Source organism: Camelus bactrianus, chromosome 6, assembly GCF_048773025.1.
Source record: "Camelus bactrianus isolate YW-2024 breed Bactrian camel chromosome 6, ASM4877302v1, whole genome shotgun sequence".
NCBI lineage: Eukaryota > Metazoa > Chordata > Mammalia > Artiodactyla > Camelidae > Camelus > Camelus bactrianus.
Window position 1 is genome coordinate 5,354,255 of NC_133544.1, and position 26,051 is coordinate 5,380,305.

General features: G+C 44.7%; 1 protein-coding gene across 3 annotated transcripts in view; it reads left to right on the plus strand.

Moving 5' to 3' along the window:
* Window positions 1-26,051, plus strand: part of SETD3 (SET domain containing 3, actin N3(tau)-histidine methyltransferase) — a 68,325-nt gene that overhangs the window by 36,746 nt on the left and 5,528 nt on the right. For all 3 annotated transcript variants that reach the window (XM_074365050.1, XM_074365051.1, XM_074365052.1), the window contains 4 exons: window positions 18,602-18,660; window positions 19,509-19,623; window positions 24,453-24,527; window positions 25,164-25,330. In XM_074365050.1, the coding sequence (XP_074221151.1) occupies window positions 18,602-18,660; window positions 19,509-19,623; window positions 24,453-24,527; window positions 25,164-25,330 (416 nt within the window). The remainder of the gene's footprint in view (window positions 1-18,601; window positions 18,661-19,508; window positions 19,624-24,452; window positions 24,528-25,163; window positions 25,331-26,051) is intronic.

Consider the following 26,051-nt stretch of genomic DNA (forward strand, 5'->3'; position numbering starts at 1 on the left):
GAAAGAGGTAAAAATAGTATGTTTCTATTGATGGATTATATCATGTTTAATGAATAGGCTTTTGACTACGTTGGTCGTTTAAAATGGTCAGTGTTAATAGAATAAATACATAATAGAAAAAGAATGGTCAGGCCATCTAGTAGCTCTCTGTAGGAGTAGCCTTCGGTGGCAAAGGTGAATAGTTTGGGAAATGTTCTGTTGACTTTTTAAAATTGAGATTTAATTTACCCACATAAAGCACACACATATTAAGTATAGATAGTTTTCATGCTGAGTAACTGCAACCGAGACCAAGATACAGAACGTGTCTAGCATCCCAGGAAGCCCCTAGTCTCCTTCCCGGTCTGCATCCTCCGCTCTTCTCCAGGGGGGCCCACTGTTCGGATTCGGTCCCCAGAGGTGAGCTCTGCTTGCTCGCGAGCTTCCGGAATAGAGCTGTGCAGCTTGGGCTGGTTCGCACCTACCTTTTGCTCAGTGTAATGCTTGGGGTGCAGCCACGTCGCTGGGTGTAGCAGTAGTTTCTTCTCTTCTTGTTGCGGCATAGTTTTCCAGTGTACAACTATAGCGCAGTTTATCCTTTCTCTTATGGGTTGGCTTTTTGGTGGTTTCCAGTTTTTGGCTATTGCAAACAAAGCTGCAACAAGGAATCCTGTACATGTCTTCTTATGAACATATGCATCCTTCTTCTGGGTGTTTTTTTGGAAGAAAAAGAATTACTGGGGTATTGGACAGACATACAAGTAGCCTCAGTAGACACTGATGAACTGTTTTCCAAAGTGGCTGAACCCATTTAGTGGCTGAAGCAGTGCACGAACGTTCTGGTTGCCCCCTCACTAGCGCCGGGCCGTCCTGCCGGTGCGCGTGTGTCTCGCTGTGGTCCTGACTTCCCCTCCCCGGTGATGGGTGCTGCTGAGTGTGCTTCCACCTGCTTTGTAGTGACTTGGATGCCCTCTTTAGGGAAGTGCCCATTCAAATCTTTTACTCATTTAAAACAAAACTCTAATAATATATTTTATTTAACCCACTATAGCTGAAAGGTTAGCCTTTAAAAATATAATCACTATCAGATGATTTATGATGTATTTTGCATTTTTTATAATCTTCAAAATCCATTGTGTATTGGGGGGGATACAATGTTGTGTAGTGTTTCAATTGTGGCAAAATATAGGTAACATAAAATTTCCCATTTTGACCAGTTTGAAGCATCCAGTTTAGTGGCAGTAATTACATTCATAATGTTATGCGGCCATCACCACTATCTATTTCTAAGACTCCTTTACCACCTTAAACAGAAACTCTGTAACTGTTAAGTGGTGACTCCCCATCCCCCCAGCCCCTTCCACTGCCAATTTATAATTTGGTGTTTTCTTCTGGATGTGTGCCCTTTGTAAGACACATGTTTGGACTAGCTCCTCCCAGCCCGTGCTTGCCTAGTCACTTTCTTAATGGTATCATTTGATGAATAGAAGTTCTTAATTTTAATGAAGTCTTATTTACCAGTTTTTTTTTTATAGATGGTTTTGTGTGTGTGTGTGTGCACGCGCGCGCACTTTTAAAGAACTCTGCCTAGCACAGTGGCTCTCAGCCGAGAGCCGTCTGCCCCTGGAGGGAGGAGACGGTTTTGGCTCTCACAGTCGGGCCAGGGATGCTGCCAGGCCTGCAGTGCACAGGGCGCTCCCCACAACAGCGGGTTTTCCAGCCCCAGACGTTGGAGTGCTGCGGGGGGAGCACCTCGGTGCAGGATCATGACCATGTGCTCGTAGGTTTGTTTCTGGAAGTTTCACCGCTTCACCTTTCACGTGTAAGTCTGTGATGCATCTCTCTTGAGCCCATGTTTGTGTGATGAGAAGAATTTAAGAGAAATCTTGATCTTCCACATCTGTGCCCCCCCCCCCAGCCTTTTATTTAAAACAAAACTCAGTACATTAATTATCAGGGGCTTTGTAAGGAACATATTAACATACAGAAGTGAAGTTTTGGTATTTGGTGATCTACAGGCAATATTTGAAGCACGAAGTAAACGGCCTGGCATTTGCAGAAACTGAAGATTTTTCCCCCTTCCAGTTCAGTTAATAAGGACTTGATTTAGAGTTTTTGTTGTTGCTTTTTAACTTCAGGTTACAGCCACAGTGAAAACTACCCCCCCGCAAAGATGCAATTCATACAATAAGTCGACTCTGCAGTGTGCCTTTTATTAGACTGTTAGCTGGTTCTCTGCGTGTAAGCATCGTGACCGGCTAGACGCTTGGCAGATGGAAGGGGATTTACTCGTTTCTCCGTTGCAGCTCAGCTGTATTTCCGCTTGTCAGGTCTTCTGTAAAGCTGGCCACTTAAACACGCAAGCCCTAATAAAACAGGTTGTGATGTTTCAAGGTCGTTAGGAGAAGGAGAAAATGCTTTCAGAAGTGGTGTTTTTGAACCACATAGGCAGCTGTTCTTTGAGAGGACGGCAAGGACAAGTGTGTTGTGAGAACTTTTGCCTGTGTTTACTGGTTGTGTTGAGTACATTCATGGTATTCTTATGTCAAAATCTAGTTTTATATAAAGAATTTATGGCTGTTGAGTGGTCAGATTGGGGAAAAGGTCACCTTGTCCACCATACACTGGGGGATGGTAATTGCTCTGCTGTTGAAACTGCCCCTGGCAAGGGGATCGAGCGGTCTAGGGTCAGATGCTTAGATCTTGCTTTAAAATCCTTAAAAACACATGTTGCTATTTTAGGGCAACACTTGTTCCCCTTTTTCTACATTTGTGTGAATGGCGTGAACTAGAAAGGTGCGAATTTGGAATCTACACCCGGCTTTGATTCACAGCTCTGCCTCTAATAACCTAGGGATGGCGGGTCACTTAGCCTAGGTCCCCCCACCCCCACCCCGGTAATGGGGGCGCCAGTCACTGCCTTATGCTGGTCCTGGGAGGGTTAACTGAGAAATGGAAGAGCACTTTGTGAAGTCAGGTCCTCACATCCATGTGACGTACCCACTGTATGGTCTGCTCAGTGTTTTTCTTCTTTTTCCTTTTTTTTTTTCCATTTCTTACTATGAAATGTGTTACATTTATTGGAGATAGTACTTGAAGTTGGGCGAGTGGATTTGGGTGACCTGGGCATGTTTCTTCTGGGGTGTAGATTCTTCATCTGTGAAATGGGGATGATGGTGGTATCGCTCTTACAGGGTTCTTGTGAGGTTTACATTTGTTATGTGCTGGGTGCTCACTAAATGCTGATTATTATTTTATTGTTACTGCAGAGTTGATTTGCTAATAATGAAATTCAGGACCTGCCTCAGTCAGACCTTTTTCTGCACATAGTGACCCGCCCCCTGAAAACATGTGTGATGAGTTCTTGACACAAAGGTCTTGGCCGTCGGCACCGTGAAGTTAGGCAGGGGTGGTGGGTGCAGAGGACCTGCTGTGGGGAAAGACGGTGATCCAAGAGCCAGAGGCACCGCACTTACCTGCCTCTTCACTGCGCAGCAGATTCTGAAGTTTAATTGGTCGTTAAGGAGTCACCTGCTTAATGTCACTCATTTCTTTTATGGGGCCATTTCAAGTGCCTGAAGGGCTGAGAACAAATTTGTCTTCGGTTTTGTTCCCGTGGCTTCCAGCCTGATGTTTGGCATGCGATAAATGACTGTTGAATAAACTTTAACTGTCGGTTATTTGCAGATCAGGTCCAAAACTACTGAGAAAAAGTGTATAGCTGGAGTTAGAGATCTTTGGATCACTTTAGAGCAAAAAGCGACGTGGCTGAGTACTTTGACCCTGGTATCAGACGCCTTTTTGACTTTTTTCTTTTCTTTTAAGTGAAATGATTTTAAAAATAGAAACCATACATAGATATAATAGAAAATATCAGAAAATACACAGTAGCTTAAGGAGGAAAATTAAAGTTTTATGTATTCTATTTGGTCAAGTTTCAATGACCCAGAACGTCAAGTGGGCAGGTCTGGACCAGGACGGGGCCAGACACGCTCGTGTGAAATGTAGCTTCTCCCAGACTGCACTTTCCCACCACGCGCCTGTGTGTGCGTATGTACATGCGGGGGCTGGGGGGGTTAGTCTTCACTGTCTCCTCCTTGGTGGCAGCTAGCAGTGCAGCTAGTTCCTGGATTCAACTCAAATGAGCATAAGTCACCTGGAAACTTGTTGAAAATGGCACTTCCTGAGCTCCACTCCCGGGGTCGGTAGGTCTGGCCTGCAGGGCGTCCAGAGAGAGCAGCATCCCGGGACAGCAGAGAGCTTGCTGTTGGAGCCTCCCCGGGATACCTCACAATTTCCTTTATGCTTCACAGTTTTCATCTGTTTTACAGAACAAAAACAGGTGTATGGAATTGAAGAGACCAAAATAAATCCATAAGCATTTAAGGTGGGCCTTATGGAGGCCTTCAGATTGCCTGGTTTTCACAAGTAACTTTGGAAATTAGAGAGACTCAGATGGGTTTCTATATTGGATTTGGTTCAGTTTGAGACTGCCAGTGTAGAGGCAACTGTTCATCACGTCTTAACTAAGCAGTGTCTTTGTTCAGAGTGTGCAGCCCATGTTTCAGAGAACTCTGGTATGTCCAGAAGCTGTGGATTTAGGACTGAAATGGAGTGTTAGTTTTCAGGTGGCTGAGGGAATGCCGAGCACAAGTGGGGTAAAAGGGACGAGGAGTCGTGTCACCACACTGACAATGATCGTGAAGCAGACCAAATGCCCCGCATCCTAAGCAAGGTCTCCTGCCTCCAATTTGAAGACAGGTGTTTTGTCTGCCTTTAGTGTCTGACTTCTCTCCACCCTTCTCAAAACTTCCCCTTACCTTCCCCATCCTCTTTGTCTTCACTCTCCTCTCCTTGTCCAGACCCACCCTTTTGCCTGTGCTCTTGGTGACACAATGCCCCACGTGTCCTGGTTCCATCACTTACTCCCCATCTTGTGCATCCTCTTCCTTTTTTTCCAGTAAATACGTTCATTTCCTCTTTCCTAAAAGGCAGAAAGGCACTAACATTTACTGAAGACACTTGTTACTACAGCAGATCCTCGTCTATCCTGAGTGATAGTGTGTGAACGTGCTCGTGTGAACTTTCTACTTCCAGGCCTATAGTTTTTTGTATTTTTAGAGGCTTAAAACAACACACATTTACTCTCTCACAGCTGGTATGGGAATCCAGGAATCCAGGCGTGGCCTGCTGGGCCCTCTGTTCCAGGGTGTCTCTCAGGCCTCAGCCAGCATGCGCTCTCATCTGAGGGTGCGACTGGGGCAGTGGCCGCGTCTGCGCTCCCCCTCGTGACTGGTGGCAGGGCCTTGGTCCATACTGGTGGTTGGTGGAGGCCTTGCCATCTCAGACTCATAGTTTTTATCAGATTCTTAAACTTTGTCACCTCCTTCCCCACACTCTCCACTTCCTCTGCTTTTTGGTTTGATTCAGCCTTTGGTAGATTATTTTCCCTGAAGAAGACCTTCTCCAACATTTCCATTAATTTACCAACATCTGCCAAGTCTAAGTCCCTTACCCTGGAAGGTTACTAACTTACAGGTGCTTCTCATATGCCAGCAAACCTAGGGGGTGGGCACCGTCTTCGTTTTACACGAGAGGCAGCTGACCACTGGGTAGGGGCCATTCCAGAGCCCCGGCCCTGTGCACCACACCCCCCCCTGCAGGGCCGTCTAGGGCCAGTAGCCCCCCAGCCTTTCTCCCACTGTTCCCCACACGTGCCTTTCCATCGGCAGACCTCAGCGCCTCCTCCTCCTGCACTGCCTTCGGGGCTCTCTGCCTCAGGCCCTTCCTCACACGGCCCCTCCTCCGTGAGTCATGGCCAGGTCTCTCTGTTCCCAGCAAGGTCTGTAACCCCTTCGCGATTCCAGCACACATCGTGTGTCCTGGTGTGGCACATCCTGTTTTGTCCACCTGGACTCCCTGCGCCAACGTCATTACTTCTTGTGAGTAGGGGACCCATCTCACTGTTCTCCTGCAGGGCCTCAGCCACAGCAGCGCTCAGTCGTGCTGGTGCATCAGGGGATGAAGATGGCACTGAGGATGCAGAAATAGGCTTTAGCACGTCCTGATGTAATTGTACCGTTTTTATGCCCTCACTCCTTTACTCCTCTGTTATTTTCTGTGAAGTAATTGCCACTTGATACCTTTTCTGAGATGCATCAAAACTTTTTTTTAATGTTTCTTAACGTCTGCTGTTCTTACTTTTCTTACAGGCGTGTTTCATTTTGTAGTTCACAGAGTATCACAGCAAATGTAACACTTACTGCCTTATGGCCCTTTTCTACGGACACGTATTTAAGCATAGTTTAGGAGACTAAGAGATGTGATTATTTCAGTCATCCTTGTGATCCTCATAATTCTGATTCCACTAAAAGTCAGTGGGCATTTTCTAACCTAATTTCTGTCTGTCTGTCTGTCCAAAGACATATTTTCTGTGCCAGCATCCTGTGCCCATTAAGTTACTATGAGTCATTTGAAGTACTTAGTCTTATTTTTCAAAATAAAAGATTAATTTGTAAAATGACCAAACTTGGAGCAGTTAGCATAAGAGTAGGAATGAAACTGGGAAAGTGCCAAGGACACTGCTGTCCGCCCACCAGGCTCCCACCCGCCCCAGATTGTCTGGCCATGGCCCCTCTGCCAAGTCAGAACCAGTCCGTCACCACCTACTTCTGGCCGAGGGTCCCACCTTCTGCACTGGCATATGTGAATGCGGCAGCTTTGTGTGTGAGGGGGGAACACGTAAAAGTACAGCCTCTGCCCACCCTGAGCAGCAGGGCTGTGAGTGGCCACCAGGAAGCTGGACTGACCCTGAGCCCAAGCCCGCAGCTGGGAGCTGCCTTCCTGGTCTTGGCCTTGGAGCCGAGATGTGCTTCCACCTTGGAGATGCCCCTTCTTTCCTTTCCTTTTTTTTTTTTTTAAGGCTGATTTGAAAAGAAATCTGCCTATTGGTCAGTGATCGCTACGGGATGGGCAGTCTCTTTCTTTCCTCCAAACTAAGTTTGTGACTTACTGTGACAGCAGGAAGCAGAAACAGTGACCTGGAGTCAGTGTCTGTCAGCTCCTTGTGTGTGACACGTTCAGCAGGCGAGCCCGGGACTCCCTCTGCCTGGCCCTCCTCCCTCCCCGGACCCCTGGCCACCTGACCCTCGCAGGACCAGGCCCCTACTGCTGCTCTGCACTGTTCCCCTAACTGCTCTCGTCCCGGCTGGGACTGTGACCAGTGCCCGCTGCCCACAGACAGGAGGCTCCAGGAGGGCAGGGGCCCGAGCCACCTTGCTCACTGGTTTTCTACTCCCTGGCTCAGCGTCCCACTCAAGAGTGGGCACTCCCTAAATATTAGTTGAATGAAGGAGTGAGTGAATGAATGAATGAATGAATGAATGAATGAATGCCACAGAGCAACTCAGGAGCAATTTAATATGGTGTAAAATCAAGTGCTGGTGGTATTTTACAGACTCCTGAAATTCGGAGGTCACTGGAGGTCATATGGAGGTTTGAAGGAAGAGGGATCTTAAACCATTTAGGGCTGGCTGAGTGAATCCCTGGGAGGGAGGGTAAATCGTTCCAGCCTGGAAAGTCCTATCCAATATTAGTTGTGAAAATTGGGCAAACTGTTCTCCACATCAAGTTTTTTCAGGGATAGATAAGCTTACTTCCAGATTTTACAGTTTCTTTTTAGAAATTGGAGGACGACTAGAAAGAACAGTGGTCATTATGCTGAGCCTGGAGTCTTACTTGACAGAGCTAATGATCTAGAAAAACCTATGTTGGAAAATGTCACTTTATTATATGTGTCTGGAAGTACAGATGGGAAAACAGGTTTTTTTCCTTTTGAAGCAGATTCATTAAGTGTTTAGAAAGAGGTTCTCTTTGCACCGCCTTCCCCAGCTTGGGTGTCTGGAGACTAAATCTAAACTCTGTTGTCTCGTGTCTGTGTTGGGGAGATGGCTGTTTTTGCCATTTATAGCAGACCCCTGTCCTCTGCATTGTCCACTCTCAGCACCTGCTCCTGGGCTCCAGAGCATCCAGGTAACAGTCAGCTCGGAGGAGCTGTACCCCAGCCTGGCCGGAGAGACGCTGCGTCCTGCTTTGCTGACGGTCTCATACCCAGGGTGTTGTTTCGGAGTCTCTGCAGCCCTGAGCTGCCCCTAGGCTCTCCCCTTCCTCCATTACTAAGAGAAAACTCAGGCAGGTGACAGGAATGTCTTCTACGTCCTGTTGTCTCCAACTCAGTTTCTTTGTGTCTTCCCCTCCCTTTGTCCTCCTGAGAAGGAATCCCGCCAGCAGCTGAGGCAAGTTGGGTGTGCCTGGAGTTCTGGGACGTTGCTCTGGGCGCCGTCCCTCCATCTCCATCACTGGATCCTTTCCTTCCTCTACAGAGCATCCCTGTGCCTTTGAGAGGATGTCCTGTCGCCTTCTGTCTTTAAATGCAGCATTAATCAGGAATGTTCCACACTCTTTGAGCCCCTGTAGCCTGGGCCCTGCCAGTGACATGCCCCCTGGGAGGCCCTGGGACCACCAGTTAACCCATTCTGTGGCTGTCCCGCTGCCCCGTCTCCTCACCCTTCCTGTTGTCCTGCTGCCTGAATAGAAATGGTCCCGGGCTTTCGGGACTCTGGGTTAGGAGCTAGACCTGGCTTTCAAAGCCCAGTTCTGGCATCTTTTCTCAGCTATGATTATAATCAAAAGTCATCTTATACAAAAAGGTGACCTAAGTTAATATATTGGATTTTATAGGCAGCGCTTAAATGACATGCACAGATGAAACTACTTTCATTGAAAATGTGTTTCCAGATATTGACAGCTCCAACAAAATGGTATTATTCTTAGAAAGTGAGGCAGTATTTTCCCTGATAAAAACGAGAGTGAAATCTATCTCATAACTATTGACCAGTAAAGCATTTAATTAAGAAAATATAAGGCAAAGCATGTCTTTTCGTGGACAAAGAAGTCAATTCGCAGCTTCTCGCTTGTCCCGCTGGCCCTCTCTTGGCTCGTTCACGTGGGGACGCCGGGCAGAGCCTGGCACAGTCCTGCACGATTTGATCGGCCTTTTCCCCTCCCCGATCTTATACCCTGCTCTGTTTCAGGTAGACTCTAACTTTACAGAGAAGAATTTTTCTCTATAACTTTTTTTCCCTAAAAAATTGTAACACCGTTAGGGAAATAGCCAATAAGTTCAGATGACATCTTAGTGCCTGCTTTTTCAGTTTTTACGTTTTGGTAAAACAGTGCTTGAAAAAGTTATGGTACCTAATTTGGACTCTTAGTGAAAGGAGAGGAAGGATTTTTTTTTAATCCACTGAAGATGAATATAAAATAACGTTGCTTAATCAAAAAGAAAGCTCTCCGCTACTCTACCCAAAGGCATGGTCATTTTAAATTCCGTTTGATTAGTCAAGTGAGTTGCTTTGACTTCCTGTAATAACATTCTGTTTTTTCTCTAGTAAAGGACAGCCCTGTAGTTCAGTCCATTGCAGGTTTAATGGGGGCATATGTTACCAAAAATGTTAAAGTATTTGTTTTATTTATCAGATCAGGGTGATAGGCTTGAAAGTTCCCTTTTCGGGAGATACAAAAAGGTTTTCTACACTCTTCCGAGCAGTCTCTCTTTACCAGTGACTTGTGTTGTTTATATCTTCCTCCCTCCCTCCTTCTCTCTTAGTGTCCGTTTGTCTGTCTCTCTCCTATACATACAGAGAGCTTTTCTTCATACCGAGCCAGGGAACAAGAGAGGTGTTTTCCCTTCTGTTCAGAGGCCTCCATGTCTCTTTTCCCTTGACTGGGACGTGTATAATTTGCTCTGCTGACAGGGACCCAGAGAAATAGTGTTGGGGATTTTCCTTTTGACTGGTACCTCGTGAGCACAGATGACGCATGGGAAATAGAGAAAAGGAAGGAATATGAATGGTCCGGCGGTGGAGGAGGGACCAGCACACTCACAACTGGCCCTGTCCACACTCTCTGTGGACCCAGCACTTGCAGGGGTCTTGGAGACGCACTGAACCTTAGAGCTGTGTCGTCAGCCACACGCCCTCACCCTTCCCCCTTGTGACCAGCAGCTGGATGTGTGCAGCAGGGACCTTCACCCTAGATGGTGTTGTCTTTGGGATTTACCAAAGTAAACGCGTGGCAGCTGGTGACAGAGTAGCGTATGTGATGTCTGGACTTGCGTGATGTGCCCGCGAAGTGGGCGTTTGAGAGGCTCACTCAGTCGTGGGGCTCCTCCTGCATCATAGGCTGGATGTATTCCGTCAGAATTTGGTCCGTCTTCATAAGAATCCCGGGTCTGGACGTCCAGGCTCTCCGATGCCGTGGTGCACCCTGGAGCTCATTTCTCACTAGCTACTCGGGACTTCTTCAACTTCCTTTAGGCTTACAGGCAGAACATTTAAGGGGCCAAAGTTCATTTCCCTAACGACAGGATAGCTAGGAGAGTTGAAAGTAGCCAAGGAGATAGTGCCAGTGTAAGACCGGGGAGATAATACTGGTTTAATGATTGATAAAGCTGTGGCGGGTCTTAGAGGCCGTTCAGAGTCATCACAAAAATGTTAGGTAGGAGCTCTAGAAAATGGATTATTGGACATTGTTGGGAGACCAGCATGGCATAATTCTAATGAAGAAAATACCAGAAAGTGAGTTCCAAATATGACCCCTATGTTTTCAAATGTATTGAAGGGAAAGAGAATACGTGTCTGCACACACACACGTGTTTTCCGGGACCAGGGTTCTTCACGTCCAGGATGAGGGGGGCTGGGCTGGGTGATCTCTGAGTCACCACCTGGGGCTGAGATTTTATGATGGTAGATAGTGACTTTTAACTAAACTTGTGGTTTGGGAAGTAATAGGTTCACAGTCTTAATTTGGCTAATACTACCGGCCTCTAAGCTTTGTAAAGTCCTTTAAAATATCTGTGCTGAATTTTAAATGAGAGCAATATTTACCAAACATTTTCCTAGAATTTCAACAAGAAAAAATGTGTCTACCGCATCAGAACATATGCTTTATTTATAGAAGTGGACAATGAATTATCCTTTGCCTTTAAATAAACTCCAGAAAACTGCTGTCTAGTCATTACCCCAGCCCCATTGTTTATTAACTGGGTAACCTTGGACATGCTGGTAACTTCTCTGTCCCTTAGTTTTTGCATCAGCAGAATGGGGCTAATAATAGTGCCTGTTTCATAGGAAACAGGTTAATTAAATTGTGTAATACACGTGAGGTTCGCACCGGTTCCTGACACAGGTGCTTGGCCAATGGTGACTGGAAGCCCCTCCCTCCTGCCCTCCCTCCCCTCCTCCTTCCCTCACATCTCTCTCTCTCTCTCTCTCTCTGTGTCTCTCTCTCTCTCTGTCTCTGTCTCCATCTCGTGGAGATAGAGCTTTCCTACCAAACCATGGCAGTTCCTTTCCTGGGACAAGGTATATACTCACGCTCTGAACTTCGGTCACCCTGTCAAGGAGGTGGGTTTCATAATGGTAGTCAGAATAGTGCCCTCTTATAAATGACCGGTGGCTCTGGTCATGCAAAGTCTGTCCTGAATTGTTGAAATCTAAAATAGCTGAAGTGAAAAATAAAATACCTTGCACGCTGATTGTACATCATTCTGGCCTATCTTTTTGATGCAAATGAGTTCTTCTAAAATGATAACTGCTTTTTACCATTCTGTTTATTTCTAGTCTTTAATAAGAAGATTGAGGAGTCACAAGCGTATATACTGTATGGATAAGCATTGCTAACTTGGTGGCATTATCTTTTCACAGACCAGAGAAGGGGTTAGAGTCCTTAAGTTAAATAGCAGATTGGGATATTTGGGGTGGGGGAGTGTCAAAGGCAAAGAAACAAGATTTAAGAGCTTAGAAGAAGATAGAGGTTGCTTGTCTGACCTGCTTTCAGATGAGGAAACAGAGGCTCAGCGGTGGGGTGATCTGAGGTGACCCGGGAAGTGACGGGGCTGTTTTCAAGGTGTGCTTTCTGCTGGGGTGAGTCGGAGTGTGGTGGAGGGGCATTTGGTGACCATATGGTACAGAGGCTGCCTGGCTTGGTCCATTTTGCTGCTTGTTGCCTTTTTAAAATAGAGTAGATCTTTGTTGAATAAATGTATTTGAAGATAGATTTGTTGGGAGGTTGGGGAAAGAGATTATCTGACCCCTAGATGGTGGAAAAATATTGTACTTGTGAGAGATGGAAGACGGAAGAAAAGGAAACTGAAGTCTGTTTCTCTGGAAGCCTATGGGGGGGGGGGGGCTCTGTGCACAGGAGCGTGGAACCAGGTCGCCCTGGGTTGAAATCTGTTACAGCCGGATGACCCGGTGCCCCAGGTGCTACCTCTCATTGCCTGTGGAGCTGTCACCTCCTCTGTTCTGCCTGTTGTTCGTCTGGGCCACCCTGCATAGCCCAGGTCAGGCGTTGGGGATTCCCTAGTGGTTAGAAAGGACGTGGTCCTTGCCTCACAAAGAAATGTGTCAGATGTGCATGCATGCATGTATGTACACACACACACACACACACACACACACACACACACACACACGATGGCAGACGGAGGCCAGCTTGGGAAAGAAGGGCAGAGGGCTGGGAGGACACAAAGCAGAGAAGCCTGGTGGTTGGAGGAGGGGATCTAGACTGCGGCCTCTGGCATCATCTTTCTTTTTGAAGTCACTTATCTGACTGCTGCGAGGCAGAGCCCTCTGAGGATGATGACGGTGTCTGATGTCTTTTGTCCACCTGTCACTCACATGGCATCTAGCAGGGGCCTTGACTTCAGAATTCAGTGAATACAGAACTCGTTGAATTTCTAGTCCTACCAATTCAACTTTTTTCTGAGTCAGTGACAATTTGTTGAGTGAGATAATGATTGACAGTCAAAAGTATAGATTGACTTTGACTAAATTTGGTTCGTGGCTGATTGTGCATCTTCAGGGTATACAAATGGTAACCAATAAAGCTTTTAAACAGGCATCTCTTTTGCAGTGTTTCTGTAGATTTCAATTTAATTTAAACTGGATGTAAGTTATAGATCTCAGTGTTCCAATGGAAGAAATCAATCCTTCCATCTTAAAGTAATTTTATAAATTTATTGAGCAGTTTTGATATTTCTCCACTAATCTCATTTTCTTCATTAAAGTTTTTTATTATTAGGTAATACACATTTGTTATAAAAACTAAATATATGTATAAGTGAAAAGCAAGCAGTTTAAATCTAATGTGTATTGATGTATTTATTTGATTGTATTGAGTGAATTCAAAGAACTTTATAATGAAAAATTCCCTGAAGAGTTGGAGATAATCTGTGCCTAAAAATAAAAGTCTTAAAAATTGATTTTTTCCCTCAAGAGCCAAATGCATGAACCATGCTTTGATTCTGATTTATGGCCATCAAAACTAAATTCTAGATTCAGTAGATGTTTTGCAATTTGTCATCCTGTTAAACTGTGTTCTCTGCACTTAGGAAGTGAAATATGAGCAGGAGGGTTGGCGGACACACTAGAGATTGCTGCCTTCCGTGCTCTTCTAATCAGCCTTCTGTTAGAGTGGGAGGGGGAGCCTCAGGGTCCTAAGTGTAAGCTTTCCCCTGGCCCCCGCGCCCCCTGCCTTTTCGTACATAGGCCAAACATAGTAATTGCCGTATTTTAGTTAGAGAGTTTTAATTGCATGCTATTGTGGTTCTTTATCAGAACAAACTAGGTACAACTTCTAAATTGTATTTTGTTATTTCTGATACTACAGAGTCACTGATAAGTCACTGAACTGCCATGTATGTTTTTCAAATTAACAATTGATTATATATCATAGCAGACTGTACATTCTGTACAACACAGTTTTTAGGAGCCGTTTTTAGGAGCTGAGCCACTTTCCCTTTAGTGTATTTAAGTGCCTCGTTGAAGGTGATGCTCGACTATGTTCATCTTGGCTTCTGTCTCAATATTGGTCAAGGTTAGAGCTGAGTGTTCTTTAGAAAAGTAAAGATCTGATTTTAAGTAGTGTTTGTATCCTACAGGCCATGTGTGTGTTTTAATCCTCTGTTTTTGTTTTTGTTTTAAATTTCCTTAAAGGGTTTTAAATCTTTGGTTAGGTTAAATTTTTTTTTTAAAGAATTGTTTTAGGAAATACCTCTCCATCTATTTATGAAAGTACTTTTCTTTATTTTATTTTTAAAATGCTTATTATCAGATGTTAAAAACAAAAAACAACTTTAACCCGAATGTATTTTGTTCCTGTGCAGAGCTGTTTCAAAGCTGTCCCACATACTAGACGTTTCTGAATTAGAAATTCACATAATAATGAATTCTGCTTATTTTGCTTCTCCACAAAGGTTTGTTGTACGAGCTTAAAATAAGACTGCAGCTGATTCGTGTAACACATATTAACTGTTTATTTAGTTTAAGTACATGTCTGTATCTTTCATTTCTGATCAACCTGAAAAATTTGCATGCTGCACAGCAGCCATCTTCTTTTATACTTTATTAAATATCTGTCAATTATAAATATCAAGGTTTTACATTAATGTCAAGATAGTACATCAAAAATTCATGGAATATGTGACTTTTTCCAAGGGTATTTAATACTTAATGCATTTGTGTCATTTTTCTTTCCAGAGATATTGACAGGTTTTATTAAGTGTTTGTTAGGGAGATTTCATTTTTATCAAGGGACTATAAAGAGAAGCTGCATGCTGAATCAATTTTTTAGAGCCAGAATATTGTTCATTTTTTTCATCTTCAAACTCTTGTAATCCATAGGTTTTATTTAAATTTCTTCTTGGTTTATTTTTGTTTTATGTGAGTGATAGTTCAAGACAGAACTTTAATAAGGATCAAATATGCTGACTCTAGTGGTTTTTAATTTCCTTAAGCATAGCTACCAGACCCATGCAATATGGTAAATTCTTCAAAATGTCATACTTACATATTTAGCAATATTACTTCTTTTTATTGAAGCTAAACAAATGATTTTAGATATTAATCTTTCCCAAACATAGTGATTATTTTGTACCAGGTACAATATTACTGTGTCTCATCTGGAACACCTCCCGTGTCAGGAGAGGGAGTAGAAGAGAGCTTCACGGGGTTGCTGGGCTTGACATAAGAAAACAAGACTCCTCTTTAAAAGTGAGCTCCGTGGGGCTTCAAGTCTGACGATGAGCCATGGCAGCTGTTCACATCTCCAGCCTCAAATATTTACAATGCTCAAGAAAGTGAAAATATCAGTCACTTAAAAATCTGCAGAAAATCCATGCCTGGTTTCTAAACCTGAATTTACGGGGAGGGTGGAGAGCCGGGAGGGTGCTAGTGCTTGGCTGACCCCATGGCCTGCTCCTGTTGGGCCCTGGTGCCCCGGGGACCCATCCCTGCCGTCCTTCTGCACTGCCAGACGGACCCTCGCCCACCCCATGTGTGTCTGTGACTTGGAAACAGCTATCTCAACTAGAACCAATCAGCCACAATAAGTAAGTTTTCTGCTTTCATTTACATTGTTATTTTAAAAGTACAGGTTAAGAATGTCTTCTGTTGGAGAAGGCATGTCATGATAAACAAAACCGTTGTAAGATTTTGCTCTATAAAGTGAAGGATGTTCAGTTATCCTCCCTATAAAGTGTGAGCTTAATGACTTTTATCTAAGAACATTTTTAGGAACTTTCAATTAAGTTCAGGTTAATATTATAATTTTTAGAAGACTGTATTTTTAAACCTTAAGGCTTGGCTTGTAAAAAAAAAATCATCTGTCTGCAGCTTAAATAGTGTTGGGAATAGACATTGTTCTTATTCTTCATTTTTGCGTGGTATATGAAAATATTTATTTTTAAAGTTAAACGCTTTTCACATGCAAATCATTTCAATATTTGAATGTTTCAAGATCCTTGTAAAACTATTATATAATAATTTAAAGAAGTAGGATAGATTTGTTTTTTTTTTTTAGAAACCATATTTTTCTTAAGTAAAGCTGAACCATTCTGGATAAACCCAGTGTGGGTTTACGGTGAATTGCTGCGAAGGCCTCGTCCTGGGAAATAAAATTGCGGCCGTCACCTATTCTGCCATGAGACCAGTAGGTGGCGCTGGCGTCACAGGCGTGAGAGCCCCTTTGAAACGGAAGTTCCTTGCCTTTCTGCAAAGCTTCAGATTCTGCTTCAGTGGAACAGTTACGTCCATGTGTCTGTGGCAGAATAGCTTTTTTTAAAAATCAGAATTACTTACAGTGGGCACACCCTATTTTTTAAGCAGATAAGAACAACTATTTCTAACCTATTCTGCAAGTATTCTGTGACTCTACAGCCAAAATAATCTTGAAAATTAATCTGAATATGAAAAAAAGAATATATATAACTGACTCCCTATAATGTACACCAGAAACTAACATGACATTGTAAATTGACTATATGTCAATAAAAAAGAAACTGGAAAAAATTAATCTGAAGGAAGCATTTACACTTTTTCCCCGAGTTTTCCTTATGACTTCATCAGGAGTGTGAGCATGAACCTGTTTTTTCAGTGAGAAAGATACATAAATAGTAGGAAGGGAGATATTTTGGAGTTGATTTTCCATCTTTTGGGGCCTTGGGGAGGTCACCATTGTTTGAAGAGTTTTCGTAGAGTCCAAAGCTACTTAAAGCTCTTTGAGTGTTGATACATTCTTCCTCAAGTCATTTTGACATTCAGCATTCTAATTTTGAAAAGTGCCATTTTTTCTCCTATTCGATAAGTCACACTCTTCTGGGGAGAAGGGTCAAATTTTTTAATACTTGCGGAATTTAGCATTGAACTTTACCAGCTTTCAAAATAACATAGTGTGTCCCACAATTCAAATGATTTTAAAATATTTTAAAATAACAAAAGCAGCAATCCTTCCCCACCTGGCAGAGTTTGGAAAGCGGTGGGGTGAACAACACTCCCGGAAGATCAGACAATGTAAAGTTGGATTTTATTAAAAGTGAAGGGAAATTTTAGCGTTTGAATTCCTTTATCTTTCAAATTCTGAAGTTTTCCTATGGTTCTTATCCTCAAATTAATTTTGGGTGGAGGGGCAGTTGTCATCTGCTGAGTTTGTACTTTTATGAGGGAAATCCTGAGCACCGTTGTGGTCTAGTTCCATAATTAAACAGAAAGCATCTTTAGGACTCTCAGGACACAGCCTCTCATTTCATTCATTACAAAGAAGGGGCAATAAGAAGCATTTTCTCCTCGAATCTCTGCTTGACTATGGAACTGATTTTTTTTAACCCAGAGAAGGATTTTCTGATCTTCCTATAGCAGCTAGAAAATGCCCCGGGGCAATAGGTTATTTACTATTTTGACTTAAAGTGTATCTTCTTTAATTTCATTTTTATTATCACAACATTTATGAACTATGTCAATATCTCTCTGTATGTTGACTTCTCTTCCAAAGGGTTAAAAGTGGGCGAAGAACTAGAGGGGAGAGGCAGGCACCTGGGAGCTAGCACCCAATTGGCAGCCTTTTGTAAGATATAATTTGCCTAAAATTGCGCGCAGAGCACAAGCTTTTGTTTTCTAATTGATTTACGGTTTGAGCCACTTTTACCTCATCCCCTACTGTCCTGCGTCCCGTGCCAGCGAGCACATTACAGGGAGCGATGATAAATTACCGCGCACTTGTGATGCTAATGCGTCAAGAGTAAAAACCGCACACTACACGGGGCTTCGTGCATTAACAGTGGTGCCGAGACCCTGCAGCAGCATCTCATTTGTATCTCAGAAATCACCATTTGTTCATTTGATCACTTACTGCAGTCTGTCTATCAGACTGTAATGGAAACTGAAGATTAAAATTATACCGTTACAGCTTTTAATTTCTTAATTGAGACAAAGTTTTTAAGTGCTTGAAAGGTCTAAGGTGGGGGAGAGTGTTGTGGAGAGAAAATAGGAAATGTATAAAATGTTCTCGCAAGTGTGAAGTTCGAGATATTTTTGCCAAATGTTCTTCTGTCCAGAAAAAAAAAAGTGGTGAAATTTAAATATGCCGATCTCTGCTTTATTATATTTGTTTGTAACATTTGTTTCCTGATTCCACACAACCGTGTTATGTTTCCTGATTTTCTGTATCTGTGCCGCGTTTGCCACGTATATGATTCATTTGCGCGTAACAAGTTGATCCCCGTCCAAATGATTTAAGTCAGAGGTAAATGAAAGAAGTTTCAATTTATTAGAGTGCCTTTAATTGTCCCTCTTCCTGATGTACAGAAGAGATTTGAAATCTATTCACAGGGGACGTGCCGCGCATTGCGCAGCAGAGGCAGGCCGGGCGGACCCCTGTCTGGGAGGCTTCGGGTCTCCGCTGAGACGAAATACTCCCGGCGTGGGTGTGCCTACCTCTTGTAAACTCAGTCCGCCTTAAATGTGGTTCCCGTGCCGTGTCTGTGGGTCCCGGGATCGAGATGTGAAGAAGCAGATTTATGGCGGCTGCTGGGCACAACAAATTAAGTTGACAGTGATGGATGAGCGCGTAATAGCGCGATGATCCCTCCGCAGCGCGCCGCGTCCTCCTGCTTCATTTGGCTCTTGTTAGGATCTGTTAGGCAGCTAACTAATGAAATTCTGCTGACTGGTTTCTGTTTTCCCTTTTTCTCTTTTCACCTCTGCTTTCTCAAACCTCGAATTCCCAGACCCATCCTCATGCTCACAAACTGCCCTTGAAGGATTCTTTCACTTATGAGGACTACAGGTGGGTGTGAGGGGTGTGTGTGCCGGGGGTGTGGGGGTATGTGTGTGTGAGGCCTGTGTTGGAGGGGGGTGGTTTCTAAGTGAATCTGGGATCTCAGAAACGAGAGAGGCCTCAGTAAGAAGTGACCTGCACGAGCCTCAAAAAAGAGTCTTTCCGAAGTTACAGTGGGCCCCAGGGACGAGTATCAGCATGCTAATAGCCAGGGAGAAGCTGCCACGAACCTGTAGTGATGGGGGATGAGTGAGGCAGCTAAGGGATGCTCAAGACTAACATCGGTGTGGGGAGGTCGCGAGGGTGGTCTTTTTCTTTCTAAGTAGACTATTTTGGTATAAAGTAGGGACCTTTTTTTTTTAACAAAAAGATTTAATTCAGGGCCCAACGCAATAAAAAATAGTATTCCACATTTTGTAGAGTTCTTAGAGGATTTCTGATCAGAAAGGAGTTAAATTGTCTGCTTTTTGTGGAGGCTCAAAACAGGTACAGGAGTCAGCATTTGAGTGGAAGAGCGTGGGGTTAGTGTGGGGCAGGGCCGGGTGTCTTCGCAGTGGGCAGACCCACAGAGGCCTGGCCCTCCTTCCAGGCCCCTTTCTTCCTGGGGAAGCGTCTTCCCTTAGCCGTTCACTCCTGGCTCTCCTCTGGCCCCCTTTCCTTCCATTCCCTCCCCCTCCTCTCAACCCTAGATTTAATTTTAAATGATGGTGATGGCGACCAACCATCTCCTCTGCTACTTAGGAAAGGATTTTGAAAATTCAGAAGAGTCAGACACCCCTCGACCTCTGGTTGAGTTATGACTGCGATGGGCTTTCAGATGGACCGACTGTAACTCACCTCTTTTCTGATTGTTCCAGGTGGGCAGTCTCTTCTGTTATGACGCGACAAAACCAAATTCCCACGGAGGACGGTTCCCGGGTGACCCTGGCACTGATTCCTCTGTGGGACATGTGCAATCACACCAACGGCCTGGTAAGGACCTCCTCGGGGTCGTGCTTGATCCGGGGGTGCAGCGGTGGCGAAACTTCAGAGTGGACGGTCCACCTACAAGTCTCTGTCCCCTTCCTGCCCCCTTCCCACCCCGTCCCCACCCCCTCCAAAGGGAGCAAAGGAAACTAAGCCATGCCGCCCGCCCCGCCTCCCACAAACAGAAGCTGGTATTTTTCTCGCTGAGTTTACTTAATCCTGAAAACGGGGAACTTGCATCTTACATCACTTTCAGAAACCACAATGAACTGCATTTATTTGCTAAGCCTAGACATACATTGTCTTATTGAACCACAGGCTAAGCCAAAGTTTCTTTTTCTTATTCTTTTTTTAAAATACTGATTTATTCAAACAAACAAACAAAAAACCTTTCTTCTTTCTGGGTTTTCCTTTTACGTCCCTTTTCTTTCTTTGCCGACTGTATTTCCAGTTCTGAACGTGCCTCTCATTCCTGCCCCCCTCCCTTCACCTGATGTGCGGACGTCCTTGGCCCCTTAATTAAGCTGCTTTTGTTCAGGAGCTGGTCCTGGTTTCCCTGGCAGGGGCGGGGCGGGGCCGGAGGAGGTGCGCGCGGGCTGGGGGCTCTTGGCCGTGAACGCAGTAGTCAGTTGGCATCATCAGACATTGAGAAAGTAGGGAGAGGTTGCGATGATTGTTAATCACGACGCGTAAGAGGAAGCCTGCCCTCTGCTTCTCTGCATTCTTCGGATTCCAAGCCTCAGCGGAGGCTGACAGGCTCTCTGTGCTGAGACGGTTGTCTGAGAAAGATTTCCTGATATTAGGAGTTGGAAATGTGATCAGTTTCAGGGTGTTTTGGATTTTTAAACATTATGGTAGTACACTGGTTTGTTTAGTTTTTTGTTCATTTTTTTCTCAGTATCAGCTTTTTTTGTTATCATTAGCAGTATTATAAATAGATTGGAAAAATGCTATAAATGAGTATTTCACATCTAATTCCACAAAATGGCCAGAACACACATAACACGTGCCAGACACTTAAGATAGAATACCCTCGTGCTAGTTTGGGGCGGTCTGTCAACAAGTAATGCTCTTAAATCGTAGAGAAAGAATAATTATACTTTTATAATTATATTTTGCCTTAATTTAGATATGCTTAAATTAATTAGCCATTTTAAGGAATAGTAGCATATTTTATCACTTACTTTCATTAATGAATAAAATTTTTCATTTTATTTTTTTGGTTTTCTTTCAGAGTTATTTTAAACTGATTCTACTACTGAAGTTTTAAAATTTTTCAAATAACTTGATATGTGACAATAGCATTTGTCTTTTTTTGGATTTGATCATTGATCCCCAAATTTGATTGATCATTGGGGTTTTTTTTAATTTCTAAAATTTAAAAAGTATATACTTTACTGTATACAAACAAAGCCAATTAAATGAAACAGAAGCCTCTAGAGTGATACTCAGAGGTGTCCTTCCCCACCAGCCCTCGGCCCCACGGCCCCCATGGGCTGTCGGCTCCGTGCCTCCTGGTAACTGGTAACTGGCTCTGTGGCAGTCTCTCCCATCCTTCCACTGTGCCTTTGCACCTTCACAGGCTCACATACATGCTAATTTTGTGTTGCTTTCATGTAAACTATTCACTTTTTTACCCCTAAAGGTAAAAGTTAGTTTATCTCAAAATAAAAATAATGAATTAATGACTACTAATGCTGTGTTTTCTCCAGTACTGTTCACAAAGTCTTTAACCCACCACTGTCCTGGCAAAAATATTCTTAACTTTGAGAAGGTTTGCACGGGGTGTCAGGACTCTTCTTACAGTGGTGTTCTCTCTGCATTCCCAACTGCGCTGTACCTTGGCTCAGCTGTTTCCCATCACGATTATAAGACTTCATGCGAAATTTTGTCTGGTAGGATTCAAGACTCTATTTTAACGTGATGAAGTTGTGTGTTATACATATTAACAGTTAATCTCTTTTTTAAAATAAGGCACTTGAAATTAAGGCTTGGCTTTTCAGACAGTAGATTTCTTTTTTGTGTGTGTCTTTCCTGACAGTCATTGTCTGTCTGATCTGACTACCACTGAGGGAGTAGATAGAAATTTGTAACCCAGCAACGCTGTGTGCTTCTGACAGTGTCCCCAAACCTGGTTGTGGGGGTAGAAATGGAAGAATCAAGTCTGTGACAGTGATTGCAAACCAGCAGCACAAGAAAAGCACAAGAAAGTAAGAGGCTGGGTGGTACCTAGGCCAGGCCGCAGACTGGGGAACGGGCACTGATTTCCCAGCCGCTCGGAGGAACAAAGATAGACAGGTTTATAGGGCATCATCGTGTTCAGCTGTAAGAAGCAATGTGTCTAAATTCTGCATGACTCGTTCAGAATGAAAGGGAGCAGCAGTTCGCGTTCCCTTCCTCGAGGTTGTTCCATTTATACAGAGGAGGGCACTTCTGAGTGCTTTTTAGGCCACTATTAGTTTCAGCAGGTAAAGCGTGTTGGAACGAGCAGCCGTTGTATGTGAATGTGTGACTGCCAATCAGGAGGACAGGGCTTTGGGAGAGTCAAGCAGAATTGAGGGACGCTCTCCTTCAAAGGCCTTTCTGTTGAGAGTTGAAAAATCGGAAACGTTTAGATTTGCATGAGACTTCCACTCTCCAAGTGAAAGGCCAGGTTTTTACAGTAGCAGACAAGGCCACTGCTCCGACTGTCCTCACTACATCCCCAACACACAACGGTCTGGTCCCCACACACCCACCACAGGGCATTTGCACCTGCAGTTCACATGGCCTGAAACACTCCCTGCCCATCTGCACGACTGCCCACAGACCTCAAGCAAAGCTGTCCTGAGCCCCATGCGTAGGATGGCCACACCTCCCCTCCCACAGACTCCTTCCTGCCCTCTGTCCGCTGTCTGCTGTGTTTCTCCCTCTCAGTTTGTGTGTCATTGGCCCTCTCCCTTCTCTGCCACTTCTGCTTTCCTTCTGCCTGTGTGTGCTCCTGTCCCATCCCTGTGACCAGCCGCGCCGTGGAATGCTAGGCTTTCAGGCCTAGGAGGTCACAGGCAGTCCTCATTCCATGCCCCCTTGTCAAAGTCAGGTTTGGGGGTCATAAAAGTGATTTTGATGTTGGGCAGGAACTTCATGGAGCTGACTTTTTAATCAAGTGTTTGAACTGTTCTGTGAGTGAAGATGAGTCCAAACCCCGGCTTCGCTCATTCCTCGCTACTTTCATATTTCATGCAGTCTTTGCAGATCAGAGGAGTGAAGGATTTCTGGGTACATGGTGAGTCAGCCTTTGGTTTGGGGATAGTAGGTTTAACGAGTAGGATTATCTGGTCTTCCATCCCCAAATGCCACTCCCTGGACTCAAAAGTAATTCTTTGAGCTGTTGGCACCTTTATTACCAAGTAGCTCTTGTAGCTGTCTTAAACTTGGACTCTCCAGGATAAAATGAGGAGATCAAAGGAATGAATGAGGATTTACAGACAATCTAATAGATTGGGGGGGCTGCGCTGAGGGACAGACTTCTGAGAGGAGCTTTTAAAAGTGTGAATTGGGGACCCTATTCTCGCCACCCCTAGGGGGGTTCAGACATCAAGTAGATATTCTCCCAGGCCGTGTCAGGTGTCAGGTACAGTGGGCTAAGCTCCAGGGCAGAGAGGTGAAGAGGGAGCCGCAGGTACAACACAGATAAATACCCTGGTGTTGCGGGGAGGGGCTTTGGGGGGCCCAGAAGGAGGGTGGGATGAGGGGAGGCATCTTAGGGCTCAGGCAGAACGGGGGCAGAAGGTAGTCGCAGGTGCAGGAGAGCGGGGACAGCAGCCCGCGTGGCAGGCGGGTGGTACATCAGGAGGCCGGGGCCTCCCTGCAAACTGGCCTGGCTCAAGAATTTGGATTTCGTTCCCAAGGCAAAGTGGACCACCACTGAAAGGTTTACACAGGGGGTCAACCATGTGTGTTGTGAGGGATGCGGGAGGGATGGCCCTGGAACTTCAGACCAGTGGGAAGGTTTTGGCCCAGGAGAAGCCAGGTGGGAGGAGTAAGGGCCTCGGCCAGGCAGGGATGAGGAGACAGACAGAAGCCAGAGGGCGACGTGGAGGGTAAAATCTGACCAGCTGAGGCACAGTTTCCTGGTGACTTGTGGGCTGAGACCATGATGTTGCTTGGCCCCCTGTAGGACGGGAGAGATTAGGAGGAGATGCCGGTTTCCAGTGCAGTCGGTGGATTTTGGGTATTTCTTTGTGATGGGTTTAGAAACTCACAGTGTACGTCTCAGCAGAAAGAAAGTGAATAGGATACAGCAAAGTGGTTTTATTTTTCCTCTGCTTATCTGAGAGTTTTCATTCCTCTAGTCTCAGCGTAAACTAGGTACAGAATTCAGAAAAGGGCTTTTCTTTCTCTCTGCTTCTTTATCTAGTGGAAAACCCACTTTGGGTTCTTAAAGGCCGAATAGTAGATAAAGATGCTATTTGCAAGTCGATCAAGAGTTCTCCAGAGATGCCGGCTCCCTCCTTGGGGGGCGCACATCACATGTTTGGAGTGTGGGTGGGCTCAGAGGCAGTAACTTTGTAATAAATGATTGGCTGAGACCAGCAAGTGACCATCTGTACAATACTTGTTTCTGAAGAGTGCGTCCCTCACTGCAGACATGAGGCCTTCCATGAGGATTTCTGGTGTGAATAGAATTAATTAAAATAACCAAGCAGTTCTTTGCTCAGTTTTATGAAGCAAGTAGAACGCACCCCTTAAAAGGAGCTTCGGGTATCTCTCATCCTCTAATTGCTCCAAAAAGGCCCCCCCCCACCCAGCGAGAGCACTAAGGTGTGTCGTGTCCTCCTTTCTCCCGTGGCCAGATCACTACCGGCTACAACCTGGAAGACGACCGCTGTGAGTGTGTGGCCCTGCAGGACTTCCGGGCTGGAGAGCAGGTGGGTTCGCGCGCTCTCGGAGCCCGTGGGCCGGCCCTTGGGTACTCCCCTGGCACTAAATAATTTTAAAAGGGTATTTAACTTAGGCAGAAAAACTTGAGATTCCTATTTAAGGGTTGTTTCCTGGAATACATACTGAGACCCAAGGTTGTAATAAACGTGCCATATTAGTCTAACAAAGTTTCGTGAAAAAGGTTCATGAACCCCCCTGCTACCTGCAGGGTTGCCGCAGCGTCTGGAAGAAATGAATTTCCGACAGACACTGCCTCAAACTCTTCTTCCAGAAGCCTCTGCTATAGTCGGCAGAGAGGAAGAGGGTGGTGGACTTTGAAGTGCTGTTGTAAAGTAACAGTCTGGCTGTCCCTGGGAAGGAGTTGGGGGCAGGGCAGCCGGCCGGCCTCAGGGGTCCGGCTCCTTTGTGTGCTCGGAGGCCCAGGGGATGCTCTCCTCACCCAGCCAGTCCCCAGCTCGCTGCACATGACATTCAAAACAGGTGCACGGAACTTCAGAGCTGTTTGTCTCCTTAGTGTGAAGTCACATTGAGTACGTAAGAACTGACCCTTTGCCCTGCTCTGTACTGGGAATGCATGTTGAGTTTCTTTTATGTCTCTTTATTTTTTCTTTACTGCTTCTCAGATTTACATTTTTTATGGCACTCGGTCAAATGCAGAGTTTGTGATCCATAGTGGCTTTTTCTTTGACAATAATTCACACGACAGAGTGAAAATAAAGCTTGGAGTGAGTAAAAGTGACAGGCTCTACGCTATGAAGGCCGAGGTCCTGGCTCGCGCTGGCATCCCAACGTACGTAGAGAAAAATCTGTTCGCTCTTTCCTGTGGTACTTGAAATACTTCCAGGGGCATAGTGTTAAATTGGCGCGTTAATAAAACTTCCTGACTGTAGTTTGTCTAATCCCCTTTATCCCTTTTATACGGCAAATCCAAACCATTGAGTTGCAGAGTGACTTACCAACGTTTTCAGATAAATGTAATTGTGTCATTAGAAGTGTCCACAGCTGGTTCTGGGGGAAGTGGCCTGAAATCCTTGTTAAGTTAAATAAGTGTCTTGGTGTCATTAATGTCTTTCACCTTGAAAAGGTTAACGACCTGGATCAATTTGTTGCATTTAATTCTTTGCCACCATTAGTTTCTGTAAGGCAGCCATGATCCTCAGCGATTTCAAGAATTTCTGGTTAAATTCATGAAGAATTTCTTGCATTTGAGGTGCAAAATGATAAGACAAGAATTATGATGTATTAGTTCTCCAGGGAATGCAGGAACCATTCTTAATGAAAATGGATTATCCAGACCTTTTTTTTTATTGAACCTGTCAATATTTGATTAATGATGAAAGCATGAACTCAGCGTAAATTATCGTTAACATTTTTTAAGAACCATGGGTATGCTTAATTCTCTCAATGTGCTATATGCAACCTAAGGCCATGACATTTCTGTAGTTCAGGTGAGGAGTTGGGGTGACTCCTCCTCAAGGATGACCACACGAGTGTAGGCTTAGGGACTTACC